Source organism: Cyprinodon variegatus, unplaced genomic scaffold, assembly GCF_000732505.1.
Source record: "Cyprinodon variegatus isolate N-32 unplaced genomic scaffold, C_variegatus-1.0 Scaffold125, whole genome shotgun sequence".
Classification (NCBI taxonomy): Eukaryota; Metazoa; Chordata; class Actinopteri; order Cyprinodontiformes; family Cyprinodontidae; genus Cyprinodon; species Cyprinodon variegatus.
In genome coordinates, this window is record NW_015150578.1 from 1,385,508 (window position 1) to 1,402,641 (window position 17,134).

The 17,134-nt window shown below is 41.5% G+C and overlaps 2 protein-coding genes across 5 annotated transcripts in view; both read left to right on the forward strand.

Moving 5' to 3' along the window:
- Window positions 1-13,826, forward strand: part of LOC107085461 (zinc finger MYM-type protein 1-like) — a 19,291-nt gene extending 5,465 nt beyond the window's left edge. The window contains exons 2-5 of one of the 4 annotated variants that reach the window (XR_001481264.1): window positions 12,457-12,560; window positions 12,714-12,783; window positions 12,979-13,133; window positions 13,282-13,826. Coding sequence is in view for 3 of the 4 variants with exons in the window: in XM_015375776.1 (XP_015231262.1) it covers window positions 4,763-6,315; window positions 6,404-6,509; window positions 7,380-7,910 (2,190 nt within the window). In the remaining variant the exon portion in view is untranslated. Of the gene's footprint in view, window positions 1-4,762; window positions 6,316-6,403; window positions 6,510-6,699; window positions 6,738-7,379; window positions 8,469-12,456; window positions 12,561-12,713; window positions 12,784-12,978; window positions 13,134-13,281 lie in introns of those variants that run through there. The other 3 variants (XM_015375777.1, XM_015375776.1, XM_015375778.1) reach the window with 3 other exon arrangements.
- Window positions 13,827-15,453: 1,627 nt separating this feature from the next.
- On the forward strand, window positions 15,454-17,096 carry LOC107085449 (Fc receptor-like protein 5). The gene is made up of 6 exons (XM_015375760.1): window positions 15,454-15,487; window positions 15,956-16,219; window positions 16,299-16,544; window positions 16,623-16,682; window positions 16,754-16,894; window positions 16,990-17,096. Exons 1-6 carry the CDS (start codon window positions 15,454-15,456, stop codon window positions 17,088-17,090), a joined length of 846 nt encoding a protein of 281 aa, XP_015231246.1. The 3' UTR covers window positions 17,091-17,096.
- Window positions 17,097-17,134: the final 38 nt, after the last annotated feature.

A 17,134-nucleotide genomic window follows, 5' to 3' on the forward strand; every position in this document is an offset into this window, starting at 1 on the left:
GTAAGTCAGTGTGATTGCATGCCGCTGGTGATCGGGATGCCATACAGATTCATGTCAAAAATACCGAACTATCCCTTTAATTGTGCGACCTGAGTAACGTGCAGTAACGGGGTGTCGGCAATTGTAACTGTGTTATAGTTACAGTTAGAGTAATCGTTTTGATTACTCGTTACTAAAAAAAGGTAGCGGCGTTAGTAACGCCGTTACTTTGAACGACGTTACTCCCATCAATGGTTGTGACAAACACCAGATACAGCACTGGGACTTGATCAACAGCCGATACCCCACCTTGACGTCACAAACCAGTAGGTGGCAGTAGTGTTCTTTGACAAACATGGATGCCTCCAGTAAAGCACATTCACATGAAAATTACTCAGAATTAAAAACACTTATTTATTGAAAAGTATGAAATATTTTTATACTTAAAGTACTTTCAGAAATCTATTCTGAATATGACCGAACTTTTTCTTTAAAAAATAAAATAAAATTATGTCCTCATTTGAGGACACTTAGATTATGTTTTACCTGTTTATTGGGCAAGTTGCCGTTTAACGGATGGAATCATTCCCGCTCCTCTATATGTTCCAGCAACTCAGGATTTATATCCAGACAATCAGCAAAGATCTTACTATGTGGTTATACTCATAATTTCGTCATTTCTCCAATCAGAGGTGACCTTGGATGCAGCTAACTTTCTCATTCTGGAAAAGTTGAAAAAAGTCCAGTTTTACAGCTCATTATTTCATCATTAGAAATAGATGGAAAATGCAGCTCTACCTGAATACCAGAACTTTAAGATTCATGTAGGAGCCATAATGATGGCTGTGCATGTGTAGGTATCACGTGGGCATATTTGCTGTGGTGACACATGCGGTGACAGCTGATTGCTTAAATGGGTGTGTTTACCTGCACTCTGGAGGAGAGAGGGGAGTCGGGTAGCCGTATTTCTTGTTGACCGTTTGCTTTATGATCTAAATCAGTATGTCACATCATGTACGTTCCAATCTGTTGTGAGTGACTACATGAGCCTCTGGACAGGATTAAAACACCAAAACTTATTCCTGGATTCCATGTGCATTTTTGATCAATGACGGCAGCGCATCATACACATACAGGACTCTATCTCCACCTCTCAAGCGACAAGGATTGTTAAGGAGTCGCTACAATTCACTATATTGAAACTCCTTTCCACTACCTTGAAAGGTACTTTGGCCCCCACATTATCACATTGCGTACCAAACCAACTTGTACGCCCCTCAAAAAGATATAAACAACACCTTCAGCAGTGATGACAATGAAATAATCTTGGTGGCCACCCTCATCTATATGGGGATTGTTCAGCTCCCAGCTGTTGATGATTGCTGGGCTATGGAGACCAAGTTGCCACCCTGGTGTCTTGAAAGAGGTTCAGACTCCTGAAAAGGTTGATCCACTTCAGTGACAATGACCAGTTCCCTAGCAGTAGTGACCGCTTCTTCAAAGTCTGGCCATTGTTCACCTTCCTCAATACTGCCTTCAGGCATGAAACACAGACACCAAAACAGTCTGTGGACGAAGTGAATGTTGCCTATAAAGGGAGGACAGCAGGCAACCTGAGGCTGTATATTAAAAGGAAGCCAGTCAAGTGGGGGTTTTAAGTTCTTTGCATGCCCCCTGAGGATGGCTTCATTCATGACATTGTGCTGTACCAAGGCAAGTTACCATTGAGGCTCATGATGTCCCCTTGTCAGCTGGAGAAAATGACACCAGCTATATTGTCGCTGTTCTGGCCACTACAATCTCTTCTCCCATGACTTCTGCCATCTTTGCAAACAAGTTCTTCACCAGTCTGGAGCTTTTGAGGTACCTCCAAGACCAGAGCTGCAGGTACTGTTTACTGTACGGCTTCCACCGCCCCGCACTTGGCATACGCTCTGTCGCATAGCAACCTCCCCACAGTTGATGCACAAAGCAGGGAAAGAATGGATGCTGAATTTCCCACTGTTCTGTGTGTTATATTTTCGAGGAGCATCAGCAGCACTACTGTTGTCAAATAAATCATATTTATAGTCCCCATACTGCAGAGATGTTGGAATCTGAGCTTAAATGTCAGCCAAACCCATTTACCCAGGGACAGACAAAACCTTTCAATAAATCAAATATTAATCACCACATATTTCTATCAATTGACATCTAAACAACTATTTTACTTAATTTCAGACGGAACTATTTACATACTTGTATTATAACAAACTGCACTTACAACATTTCCCTTTTTTCTCTGAGCACGGAGAAGACAACTTGCTTGGACCCGCAATGTATCACAGGATACCAAAGGCTATGTAGGTTACACCAGACCCATCCTTCAAAACGGCAAAAAGAAGTCTCCTTTTGTCGGCCGTATAACGAGGAGACTTCCAATCTAAACCGGACAAAGCGCCGCTCTATGACCTAATCGACTGACAAATCTCCCCTTCGAAGGATGGAGCCAATGGTTCCAACACACTATTGATGTGCACCTCTGCCCCTGAAAATGGCCATATGAAAATGCCATAATGGTCTTTAAGAAATTTATCTCAGGCCCTGAATGTCGTTTTAAAAAGGCAATCTGTCCTTCCTGAACAGGCCTGCTGACCTTTTCTATAAAGGAGTTCCTTTCACTCTGCCAGCCAAGGAAAACATTGCATTGAGTGCATCGAATACAGTTGTTCTTGGGGCAGCCTTGCCCGCTGCAACACGTTGGCTCTCCCAGGTCAGTCATCTCTGGAAGATGTGCAGCAGAACATATGCTAAAACAGAAATGTTGTATAAGAGGTGACCCGAGACCCTTTCCTTGATTGTGCAGAATGTGGATTCTATCCCTCTTCACCACCAACATGAGCACCTTTAACGACGTCATACTATTTTGATGAATACCTGAGCTCTTGCCATACAAAAATTGAGAAACTTCATGATAGTCTGTCTTGGTGTGCTGTTTTCCCAGTTATCTTGTCGATATAGCATCATAATGTGAATTTGTCAACTTCTTGATGTGGACACTCATTCTGTAGTAACTTATCCTGTCTGACAAGTCAAACCCAAACATCTTTGTTTCATATTCTCTTACAATGCTTGGCTGTGTCATATTTTTTGTCCTCCTTTGACCATCGTTGGCAGGTACCTTAGGCTCTTCTGCTTGAGCAACAGAAAGCATGACGACTGGCATATTGTCCTACCACTTGACAGCATAGAGCTAACCATGTCAGAGTTGGTTCACTACATAGCTTTTTCAACTTTAAAGACATTTTAATTTATTTAAACATTTAAAATTTGCATTGCCTTTCGATTTTTCTAACGAGTTTTGTACTGTGACCCGTAGCATTGTTTTCACTCAAATGAGTGTAATATTGTCATCTGACATTAGATGGTGTATAGTTTCTATTAATGAGGTCAGTGGGTCAAAGTTAAAAAGAATTAGGTATCAGAGCCAAGGAGGCAAAATGCAATGTCTGCATATGAAGACGCAGGGTCTCAAGATTAAACTCTATACCAGGGGTGTCAAACTGGTTCCAGAAAGGGCCGTGTGGCTGCAGGATTTCTTTTCAACCAAGCAATAGCACACCAGACTCCATTCATCTCATCAAGATGAATGAAGTCTGGTGTGCTATTGCTTGGTTGGAAAGAAAACCTGCAGCCACACGGCCCTTTCTGGAACCAGTTTGAGATGCCTGTTCTGTACCAAAATCTAAAGTATTTGAACACCCTGCTATTTTGTAATTTCTCCCCCTTAGGAATTACGGAGGGGTCTGAAATTGTCATCGTAGCTGCATGTCCTCTGTGAGAGACATCATTAAAAAAAAAAAAAAAAAATCCAGAAAGCACAAGATATGGTTTTTAACAATTGTATGACAAATCTGCAATAAAATATTTGAAACCCTGTCTATAAGCAAAAATTCTTACACTGAAAGACCTTGAAAGACCTCTTAGTCTGCCTTCAGAATGTCCACCACGACTGTATTTATTATCATAAATTAGATGCATCTGTTGGAGGTCGTTAGTTGCATAAAGACACCTGTTCACCCCAAACAATCAGTAAGAATCCAGCTACTAACATTGCCAAAACCGAAGAGTTGTCCAAAAACCAGTGGTGGCTGGACAATAGAGGGCGCCGCCCCACCCAACCAATGAACATTAAAAAAAGTAAATATTTTGAAATCTAGTGATATGTTTTTTTAGATGTGCAAGATGGATATTTATTCTTCTACTCTCTTCTAATGACGAGTAAAGCGTAATTTCGTTTTTCGTCTTATTGGTGATGTATTTCCACTTTAGGGCACAAAAATGTTTGCCCATTGACTCTCGTTAAAAGTTGTACATGAGCAGTAGCTTCTCTGCAGTACAATGTCTATGGTGGCCTGGTGCTCAGCTCTGGTGCGCCCTGAGGTGACTGGAATGGTTTTACTCTACACCTCCCACCACAGCACTGACGTCACAGTCATACTTATAAATTGCTGCAGATTGGCTGATTGAGGCCATCTGCCCTGAACCCCAGTCGTCCTCGGCAGATGGCCATTCACACTGAGTCTGGCTCTGCTGAATGTTTCTTCCTGTTAAAATTGAGTTTTTCCTCTCCACTGTTGCTGCAAGCGTGCTTGGTGTGAGGGATTGTATTTGAGTCATTTATTCAATGCAATCAACTGGTTTTCCTTAGATGTAAAACTGAATCAATTTGACTGTATGATCTGGTTGAATTGTAAAGTCCCTTGAGATGACGTGTTGTAAATAAACTGAATTGAATTTACAGGTCGAGTCACAGGAGTTGGAGACGCATCGGACACAGCGAGAGAGAGAAATGGCACAAGAAAAAAAAAATTCAGTCAAGTCCCTTAAAGCGACACCTTTTGAGTGGAGAACTTATCAAGAGAAGCTGGAGGTGAAGGCTCTTGGTCCTGATAAGCCGAACATCAATATTAACCAGCTGTCCAACGACAAAGGGAGACGGTACACACGGTCTTTTTCCAGGACCTGGTTTAGCAACAAGGCTTGGCTAACAGCATGCACCGAGGCTAATGCTTTATTTTGCTTTCCATGCCTCGTTTTTCAAACATCAGGATCTGACCCGGCATGGATAAAAACTGGTATTACCGATTTAAAACACTTTTCAGAAAGGGCAAAGAAGCATGAACAATCTGGTATCCACATGGAAAATGCACTGCAACTAGCCATGTTTGGGAAAATAAACATTTCATCCCAGCTTGATGAAGGATACATGGTAGGGATTCGCAAACATAATGAGGAGGTTGACAAAAACCGCCACATCTTATCAAAAATAATAGACTGTGTCAAATTCTATAGTGCATTTGAGCTTGCCTTGCATGGCCATGATGAAAGTGAGAGCTCAGAAAACCCCGGTGTTTTTAGAGGATTGGTGGATTTTGTAGCATCACTGGATGCAGTTCTTCACCAGCACCTGCAGAATGCCACTGTGTTCAAGGGAATGTCTAAGACAGTACAGAATGACCTCCTTGACTGCATGCTGTCAATTTTAAGAGAGTGCATCCTTGAAGAAATCAGGAGTGCAGACTTTGTCTCCATCCAGGTTGATGAAACAATGGACATTTCCACTCAGTGTCAGCTGGTGCTTGTGATCCGCTACATTGACAAAGCCCATCATGTCCAAGAACGTTTTTTTGAGTTCATTCCCCTCCAAAGTGCCACAGCTGATTCAATCACCACAGCACTTCTGGATAGCTTGAGTTCCATTTTCCCTGATGACCAGAGAAGCAAGCTCATTTCCCAAGCTTACGATGGTGCAAGTGTCATGAGAGGTGCTACAGGTGGTGTACCGAAGAAGATCAAGGAAGTCTATGTGAATGCACACTATGTCCACTGCTATGCTCATAAACTTAACCTCATCATGCAGCAGGTGACATCCCACATCCCAAGAGTGAGTCATTTCTTCTCAGACCTGGCTGGATTATCTGGCTTTTTTTTAAGATCTCCAAAGAGAACCTGTGTGCTTGATAGAGTGGTGGCTCACAGACTCCCCGGAGCAAGCACAGTGAAGTGGAACTTCAACAGCCAAAATGTGAGCACCGTTTTTGAACATAAAGAAGACCTGCTCCAGTGTTTTGAAACCATCAGGGACTCAGGAGAGTTTGATCCAACCACTGTGAGAGAAGCTGGAGGATTTGTGAGGCTACTGGAGGATGATTGTTTCAGCTTCTTCCTGAAGCTGTTCCATCATATCATGACTCATGTGGACATTCTCTACAGTCAGCTTCAGAAGAGGACCATCAACTCAGTCTTTTTTCAGAAGGTCATGCAGCAGTTCACAGATGGTATACAAAAGATCAGGTAAGTTAATCTCTATTGTGCTTTAACTAATTCTCATATCTAATTTTACCTGATTACTAATGAACACGTCTCTACGGGTTCTGTTCAGAGATTCCCTCCCTATGCTCTGTGGAGAACACTGTGGCAATGTGTCTCAACTGGCCAGGAGACGCCGCACACTGGGCCCAGGTGATCTTGAGAGGATAGCCACAGAGGTGAGGCAGAAACTGAATATGGGGTGTCATCCATTTTTCATCCATTTATGTGTCGCAGTTAATGCAGCCCCGGCACTCTGTGACCGCAGACAGTACTGCAGACAGGGGGCCTCTGATTGGTCACATCTACATTCGCTCTAGACTATGCCCATTTCCTGTTTGGTACCTTATTGGCTTGTTTTGTTTGTAGAAAACAACTCCTGAAGTTGGACAAGCTAGAAGAGCGAGGTGCGCGAGAACGCTGGGACCCTTTATCCACCTGGATCTACCCTCATGTCCTTCCGTTGTCGCACAATTTGCCCCTTGTGTTTTTTCACTTTCTCACCGCCTCGGTCATATCTAGACCCACAGCTAGTTCATGATACATGCGACATACATGAGACAAGTTAACTGCGACAAACTGATGCAGGAGTATAACAAACCCATCACACCTTAGGAGAATTTAGAGAAGCCAGCTAACCTAACAGTCATGTTTTTGGACTGTGGGAGGAAGCCGGAGTACACGGCGAGAATCCACGCATGCTCAGGGAGAACATGGAAACTCCATGCAGAAAGACCCAGGGCCGGGAATCAAACCCGGAACCTTCTTGCAGCAACTGCAAGCAGGGCTACCCACTGCGCCACTGGGCAGCCCCTTGCATCTTAATGTGTTTAATCATAGTGCTATATTCTCAAAAAGGGGACACACACCTTAGAATACGTCTTGTATAATATTATATAGTGTACTTTTTAGGTACTTTGTTAATTTGCATAGTTGCTCTTAAATAACCACATTTTCAGAAAAATAAATAGTTTTTATGTATTAAAAATAGTAAGCTAACTAATATCTTCTCCATTAATAAACTGCTATATGTATTTTTTTTTTTTTAGATTTGTGACACCATATTGGAGCATGCAAATCAGAGGTTTGCGTTCACAAATCATCTGGTCAGTGCTACACTGCTGCATGCAGACAGATTCCTGGAGTACCACAGGCAGTTCCCTAATGCTGCACTAAACACCACCATTGAGGCTTACCCACTGCTCAACAAGAACAAACTGAAAACTGAGCTGGCTCTCATCTACAGCAATGCTGGGTTCAGGAGGTGCAGTGGTGCTGTGGCTCTGTACCAGTTCTTCATGAGGAACGATCTACAGGACATCTTCTCAGAGACTGTGGCTCTGCTGAAGATCCTCATCACAACTCCCATGACCACAGCTGAATCTGAGAGGTGCTTCTCAACACTGAAGAGGATCAAGACCTTCCTCAGGAACACAATGTCACAGGACCGTCTCAATGCCCTGGCCATGGTCTCTATGGAGAAGAACCTTATTAAAACCATCCCTGACTTCAACCACAGAGTCATTGAGAAATTTGCTTCTCTCAATGACAGAATGGCAACATTCATGTACAAAAAATGAACCTGTACATGATTACATGAACCATTGTTTTTTTATGTAGTGTTTTTCATAATGTTGTTTTTTGTTGTTGTTTTCATATAAATATATGTGATAACTTAGTATCCATTTGATTGGTTTTTGCTATACGGCTATTTTGAATTTGTAGCCCCTGGTGAAAACTCCATCAGCCACCTTTGCCAAAATCACTAGAGACAAAATTATACATCTCCACAAGTCTGGAAAGGGCTACAGGGAAATTGCCAAGCAGCTTGGTGAAAATGGTCCACTGTTGGACCAATCATTAGATAATGGAAAAAACTAAACCTAACTGTCAATCTCCCTTGGCTGCATGCAAGATCTCACCTCATGGGGTCTCAAAAGATCCTAAAAAAGGTGAGAAATCAGCTCCTCCTGTGTAGTTCAGCCCTAAACTACACGGGAGGAGATGGTCAATGACATGCAACAGGGTTCCCGCGGGTCCTTAAAAAGTCTTAAAAGGCATTGAATTCTTCAAAATAAAACTAAGGCCTTAATTGGTATTAAAGTGTCTTAAATCAGTCTTTCGTAGGTCTTAATTTTTAAAACGTCATAAATAGGATTATTTTTATTACGATTTATTTTTGTAATCTGAATAAAACATTAAAATTTACAATTTTTTTTTTTATTTAAAATAACAGCTCGCCATTATTGGTTCCGTCCCGACAGCGGAACCAATAAAAGCATTGTTGCTGCCGGGACATTTGGGAGATGCACCATTAAGTTTTTGTCTGGAAAATATAAGCAAGTGTAAATGTAACCAAAATTGTCTCCAGCCAAGAGTTTTCTCCATGGCTAAAACCAGGGAACATTCATGAGGCTCAGTGGATTTTGTGCAAGAAGTCATTCAAGCTCGGAACGATGGGAATTAAGGCAGTGGAGTCGCACATGCGAAGCGCGAAACACAAAATGAAGTTACGGAGAAACAGCCGGTATTTCTCGCTTTTGTTCCACCCTTGTCTCTGCAAAGCCTCCACTTTTCACCACTAGCACTTAGTGCTAGTAGGTTCCCAATGGGAAATTCCATCGTTACCAAGTAGCACTAAATTGGTGATTTAGAAACGACACTGTCAAGGAACGCTATGGACAGTGGAGACATGCAAGAGGAGGAGAGTTTAGTGTCGGAGGTCGTGGATGAGTCTCCTCCGTCATCCATTTTTTAGAGGAGGAAAGCGGGGACGAAGATGTTGTGGAAGAGGACGCCAGGGCGGCAGAAGCTTGGTTTGGTGTAGAAGGCTTCCTGCCGTACATGTTTGAGCCCTTGCCTCGCAACGCTGCCAGTTCTGTTAGCTCTACGCCTGCCGAAGACACAGACGTCCATCCCCGTGAACACTGGGACGCAACTCAAAGGGAAAGGAAAACTTTTTTTTTTTATTTCAACCATTGCGTATATTAGCAGCGACACATGAATCAAGATGCTATGACCAAAAAATTTTGATTGACAGATGACGTTTATATATTATTGGCTGAATTTAGGTGTTCAGGCTGACATATAACTAACTGACCTGCTTAAGGTAATATAAAAAAAACCCACAGATTTGAAGACATAATTTTTTTTATCTTTTAAAAGAAATGTTTTCAATTTTGGGAAAATATAATCTGATAAAGAGTACATATATATACATGTTTAAGCCAGAATGATTTGACATTTAAATATGACTTCCCTACGACTTTAAACCAGCACATGTCAAGGCCCGTCTTCAGTTTGTTAAGGACCATTTGGATGATCCAGCGAAGTCATGGGAGAAAGTCATGTGGTCAGATGAGACCAAAATAGAACTTTGAGTACCATCCCAAGAACACCTTCCCTACTGTGAAGCTTTGTGGTGGTAGGTGTTGGATTTAACCCAAACACTTCTCAAAACACCTGGGGAAGAAGGACAAGAGATGTTAGATTATTTTTACTTGCTAGGAGAGCAGGTAGAAATGTCCTCAGTTACAAACTCCAACCACTCTGAAGTCCCTCTGCTGTCTTCCTCGCTCTTAATTAGGAAAAAAGGGGAGTCCCTAGTTCCAATAGATAACACTGTAACTCTAAAGGATGTGTGGGGAGTAAATTGCAGCATGATACAGGGAAACACACATTTTTTCATGCAGGTGGTGACCTTGAGTTATACACATGAAGAACATTCAGTTCATGGTACCTGCAAAGTAATTCTTTCACCAGGGTTAATACAGTATAAGATAAAATGAAATGGCTCCAACAATAGTATCATGCTTTGGGATGATTTTCTGCACATGGGACAGGGCGACTGCACTGTATCAAAAGGAGGATGACCAGGGCCATGTATGGCAAGAGTTTAGGGAATGACCTCCTTCCCTCTGAGCATTAAAGAATGGTGGAGGCTGGGTCTTCCAGCATGACAATGACCTGAAGCACATAGCCAGGATAACCAAGGAGTGGCTTTGGAAGAATCATATCAAGGTTCTAGTGTGGCCTAGCCAGTCTCCAGACCTAAACCCAGCAGAGAGTCTTTGGAGGGAGTTCAAACTCTGTTTCTCAGCGAAAGCCAATAAACCTCTCTGATCTAGAGAATATCTGTGTGGAGGAGTGGGCCAAAATCCCTCCTGCAGTGTGTTCAAACCTGGTGATAAACTACAGGAAATGTCTGACCTCTGGAATTGTAAACAAATGCTGCTGTACCAAATATTAACATTGATTTTCTCGGGTGTTCAAATACGTATTTGCAGCTGTATCAAACAAATTAACAACTAATTTTAAAAAAATGTGATTTCTGGATATTTTTAACACTGTCTCTCACAGTGGACATGCACCTACAATAATTTCAAATTTCAAACCCCTCCATGATTTCAAAGTGGGAGAACTAGCAAAATAGCAGGGTGTTCAAATACTTATTTTCCTCACTGGATCTCACCTTCAGTCTAAAAATAAAATGCATTTTGCATGATATCTGTTTGCATCAGACCCTCAATTTTTCCCTCTGTCAACATTTACAACCTGTCCTAAGAAAAAGAGCAGCAAAAAATAAAATTGGGAGTGTCGGCATAGAGCTTGGAATGCAGAGGTTCTTCTGAGTTCTAGCCCCACTCCTACAGAGTGCCAAACTGGGTCCCTTTAACCCAATACTGCTCCCCAGGCACTGTACAATGGCAGCACACTGCTCCCCAAGGGGATGTGGAGCAGAGCAAAGCTTACTGAAGCGACGGGGGAATTTATGGAGGCGAATGGCAGGATTTTGGTGACATTTGATTGCTGCCTCACCTGCAAATGACTTTGAAAAATCTGAACTTTAGTTTACATTCGTGTTTCGTAATCTAATCAGGGACTAGATGTGGGTACTGTGAAGGAGTGCAGCAGAGATGAGCCTATTTAAAAATAGAAATTGTAGCTAAATAAAATAATGTTGACAATGACTAAAGTTCGAATTGAGAGGATTTAAGGTGACTTCAAAATCCATTTTAATTCAGCTTGAAAAACAATTTCTTCTTCAAACACTGGTCACTCGATTCCTTCTCTCTCCAGCTCTGCCATTGTCTGCTTCGGCTTGGCTGATCCTCCTCTGTTTTCTTTTCATCTTCAGCAGTTAGCTTCTAGAGGCTAGCTCCAGCCAGCTATAGCCTCTCCCCGCTCTGACTCCCATGGCTTGCTTCTCCAATGTGCCACTGTCCTACTCCTGCGCAGTCGTAGTCTCGAACCTGCCTTCTCTGCTCTGCAGGGATTAAAGTGTTCAGGCCCCGGCTTGTAGCGATTCCTTGTGGGTAAAAAAAAAGTCACTCAAAAATAAATTGAATGCAGACAACTTTGTTCAGCTTTCTAAAGTGAACACGGCTGGTTGCTTTGTAAATCCATGTCCTGTACGATGAGGTGCCTTTCACCTGCTGTGAAATGCTTTTCACGGTAGAGTCCTGCACGGGTCGAGTTTTACCAACCCGCACCAGTCCGAACCCGTTAGGATGACTACCTAACCCGACCCGTCACCCGCAGATATCTTCAATTTAAATCCGAACCCGACCCATTGATATTTAACCCGCAACCCGACCCGTTAAAAAATCAAGTAATAGGCTATAGTATGCTGCGCTGCAGAACAGCGCCATTAACACTGCAGCAGACGTGTATGCACTGACTGTGGCCTTTTTGGAGGGAAGCCCACACTGCCAGCAGGGCTTTAAGCTACAACAAAGGTGACCCCAGACAGTGCCTGATTAAAATAACATTTCTGATGTCCATAACAATAGACACGCATAAAAAAAAATATCGCCAACTACCCGCACGCACTAAAAAAATATCCGCTCGATCCCAACCCGTTTATTTTTATTTATGTATTTTTCACCCGCAAAAGAGCATTTTTGCGGGTGACCCATCGGGTACCCGACCCGTTGCAGGACTCTATTTCACGGGTCAGGCAAGTTTCAAGGCGAGCAAAAGCAGAAGAAACTGGCAGAAATGTGTCACTCTCAGTGCGAACCCATTTTTAGGAATGTTGATTTTTATCCAGATTTTTTTTTTTATATATATATATATATATATAATGCATGGTTGTTTTTTTTTTGTTTTTATATTGAAATTCAGAATATAATTCAACCGTACATGTATGAACCCTTGTCGGACCCGGAGAGTCCATCTACGGAAGAACCGGAGAAAGAACAGAGAATCCTACAAGATGTCTCCACTTGGTGAGATATCTCCCACTGATCATCTAATACACCAAACACCTTGAATATACAACCTATGAAGCTGTTTGGCACCAACATAATAAGAGGCTGTCATTGTTAGAACATGTTTTGCAATGAAACGATTTATTTGTCAAGTACTATTCCTTCTCACAGGTGTCTCTGTGGTTGTTGCCATACCATGCCCACTGAAGAAGAAAATGTTTGCTGCAAGGAGATCCCAAAGGTGTATCTCTCTTTCTTTGATTTATACAAGATCAGTGCTGATTCAGTATTGAATCATTTAGTTGTTATCCGTATATGAAGTTATCGAGAAATTTGTATATTACCTACAAATATCTTTTTTTATTTCTGTATTATCTGTCAAATGTATTCAGTTAAACTTTGAAGCTAACGACTACATGTTTTTCAAACCTGATAGGTGTTGAGAAGGATTAATCAGCTGCCAACAGAGCTAAACTGCATCACAAACCATCCTGGATTTCAGGTGAACTGTTTGAATCAGTTCGTTCTACAAAATATCAACAACATTTACAGAGCTGATTATGGACGTGTACGGAGAAAAAGAGTGACGGAGTATGTATTCAAGAACATTTGAAATTTACTAACATTTGCAATATTTTTTTGTAAAATTTGATTATATTTATTGAATATTATTAAATATCAAGTATTATTAAATATGAATAAGTAACATTTAACATTAACAGTTTTGTTATAATTCTAGTCGTTTCAGATTTCTGGCTCAGACGAGTTTTGTGAGTTGGTGCTGGGGATTCATTGGAGCAAGATTAAGGGTCGTAATCCCGTCATGTGCTGTCTGGAGGATTTGTCAGGAATTCCCAGATCCTTGCGAGACAAACATTGAGTTCAAGACTGTTGGCTTCCTAGCGCCACTGGATTAAATTCAACGTTTGAGCGGGAACATTCACCTCGTTTGAATGCCTGTAAAACATCAGCAGAGGTTCAGGGTTGTGCAACAGCACCTCCTTCAGCCACCTGTGGTACTTTTTTTGGGGTCAATAAGTACCTTGTTCAAAAATCATTACTCTTTCAACATGTTAAATAATAAATGCAGTTTCTGTTACAAAATGTATTTTCTTTTTTGGAAAGTGTTTAAAGTGTGTTGAACCATAAACCATAAATAAGATCCTTTTCATTACAGCCTGTTGATATTTCAAGAAATTACATTTATTATTTGTATCATCCGGACAATTCTTTTCTTTGTGTTGAACTTAGTGCTGCACCAACTTGTTATTCACCAGATACCAAAATGATGCAAAGTTAAATTTCACACTGTTAACATTAGTTATAAAACTAAGACAATGAAGTCTAAGGAACCTATGCAAAGTACATATACGAGAGAAATCCAGAATTGTAGAAGCAGTTTGCAATAACCAGTATAATGTTTAAAGCTTCTGTCCTTAAAATTGGTTTCTGCATTACTATAACTTTTATACATTAAGTAGTTTTAAAAGTGTAAAAATACTTTACACTTTTACTTCAGTAAAAAGCAGAAGTTAATACTCTTCTATAAAATTGTTTTTAACAGGATTTATGCCTGTACTTATCGTAAAATGGGACAGATGGACCCAGTATTCAGGTAATACAAAAAAAATACAAAACAGAAACGTAACGGGGGCTGCTGTGGATCAGCTGACATGCGTCGGCTGCAGAGGGGGCAGGGCACCACCCGATCACTGACACTGTGGAGGGAGAAACACTGGTAAGTGACAGCGACCTGTCATTCCTCTCTGGAAGGCAGGATCCAGCCAATAGACTGCCAAACGAACTGCGGCGCACAGCCCCCTAAGTGTTCCCGATGCAGCAAACCCAGTGAGCAGTCAGGAATCCGATCCAAGTAAGGGAACACAGATCAGACGGGACAGTTCTGGAATCCAGGGGTCCGTAGCCGGGCCGGGGGTTCCGATCCGAACAGGAAGAGACAGATCCAGGGTTCCAGAATCCACAAAGCGTTCAGGCAGGTTCAGAGTTCCAATGAGTCCAGCTGTAAACTCAGACAGACACACTCAGAAGGAGACAGGCAGGCTCAGTGGTTGAGAGGATTGTAGACAAGACATTGTACCAGGATAACTGCCAAACTTTAAACCATACTCCTCCTGGGAGCCAGGATCATGGGAATTAAAACTGGCCTCCACCGTACTACAAACAAAAACACTGAGGGCTCCAGGGATAAGGGCCAGAAACCGGCTCTTCTCACCATCTTCAATTCAGAATTAAAGCTGAACCTTGTTGATGTGTAATTTCAAAATTAAAGCCCATAAAATCCCTACACTTAATCTCTTTGACCTAATTTGCTCGCCATATTGCTACTAAACTATTTATTTTCTGTGAAAGCTGCCATTTTGAAATTTTAGTAGAACACCTCCAGATGTTTCTCATTAAGTTTCATCAAATCTGATGTTGAATTTCTAAATAAAAGCCCCATAAAATCCCTACACCTAGTATTTTCAACCTAAGTTGCTCACCATAGCTGAAGATTTGAGAAAGAAATGTTTTTATTTGCAATACTGTTATTAATCACTACTTTGCTTTCTAATTTGAGAGTTTGACAGGAAGATTGATTATAATTTATTTAAAAAAGCAAAACAAAAGACAAGATGTGACTAGAAATAATAAACATCTACTTCTACCTTTAAGTAGAAAATTGTAATTGACAATTTGTAATTATTATAAGAATTACAAATTGAATTATAAAAATTACACTAAGAATTACCTTAATGTGATTCAAGTATGGAAAGAAATGTTTGACATAAAACCAGAGGAAACAAGGATGATTTTGTACCAATAACAAAAGACCACAGGCAGGAAGAGGGCGGGGCTTAACAAGCAATCTGCCAAACAACCAAGAGGGGTTGTCTAATTGTCTGAAGGAGCAATGAAAGAACCATCATCTCTGCTGAGTCTGCTCTGTAAGTGGAACATTTATCTTTTAATATAAAGGTTTAAATTAGAAAAGAAGCATTAAAGGACTGACATGGTTTTATCCCAGAACAAGCCAGGATCAGCTAGAGGCTTTATGACAGTGGTGTTTGGTTGGGTGTTAGTTGAGAGGAACTGCTTAAACTGTCGGCAGGGGGTGGAGACAGTTTGAACGATATCAGAGACGACAAATGTTACAGAAATATGTAAAATACGGTTAAAAACATAATTACCAGGCAGTTCTTTTGCCTTTTTCACTTAGTATAAAAACAATGGATTGAATTATTGATCATTAATTAATAACATCAAAACTATAACCTTTTTTTTAGTTCTGACATCAGTGCTGTGGAGGTTGACAAACCAAGGTCTGTAAATGTATTCATTCCTTTGCTGTATGTCTCATGTTATATTCATCAGTAACACTATCTAATAATAATAATAATAATAAACCTACCCAGCTGCTCTGACTGTGAGTCCCAGCAGATCTCAGTTCTTTCAAGGAGAATCCGTGTCTCTGAGCTGTGAGGAGAACAACAGCTCTGCTGGATGGACTGTATGGAGAAACACAACTGAAGGGAATAACAAGTGTAGAGATGGATGGGGGGAACCAGCTGGTTGTACCTGCAAAATTCTCCTCTTGCTGTATTGGGACAGTGGAGTTTACTGGTGTGGGTCGTCCAGAGAGGGAGCAGCCAGCAGCAGCATCCAGCTCACTGTCACTGGTAAGATCAGACTGTGGAGTTAGTGTTGATGAAGCTGTGTGGAAATGGATGAAATGCTGTAGTTTGTCTCTGTGTTGAGGTGGATCAGTGATCCTGCAGAGTCCTGTCCTCCCTGTGATGGAGGGAGATGACGTCACTCTGAGCTGTCTAACAAAGACCACTCCCTCCAACCTCCCAGCTGCTTTCTATAAAGATGGCTCCCTCATCAGGACTGAGCCCAAAGGTCACATGACCCTCCACCATGTGACCAGCTCTGATGAAGGCCTCTACAGGTGTAAGATCAGGGGTCATGGAGAGTCTCCATCCAGCTGGATCTCTGTTGAAGGTCAGCATCTTCTTTCTCTGCTTCAATCTTCATTATGAGACAGAATAAAACTGATGAGTTTAGTTTACCTATTTACAGGAAATCCCTCCATCCCTCCTCCTCCTGACTTAACCACACATCCACCTGTATCTGTTACAGGTCAGCAGCTTCTCTATCATTTATTTTCTGTTAGTTGTGCATCCCTTGACTTGGTGTGATTCTCCCTGCAGGTAAATCTACTCTCCAAGCTCCACCTACATCAGCCACAACTAATGTTGGACTTCATATTCATATTTTTATCCACCTGCTGATGCTTGGTCCATACCTCATCTCTACTCTCCTTATTGTTTCTATATATCGACGAGCAGCAGGTACCATTGTACTCTATAAATTAATCAATCCATCGGTATTGTTTCCAAAGGTATTAATTAATTGATCGCACTTTAATTTTCTCCTCTGGCTTCAGGAACCTCCTTCGTGTGGATGAACAGGTCCACTCAGACCAAGACTGGATTGGATGATAACTCTGATGATGTCATCAGTGGTGTTACTGCAGAACATCACTAGCCTGACTCTGCCAGATGGATTTGCTCCTCATATCCATCTGGAAA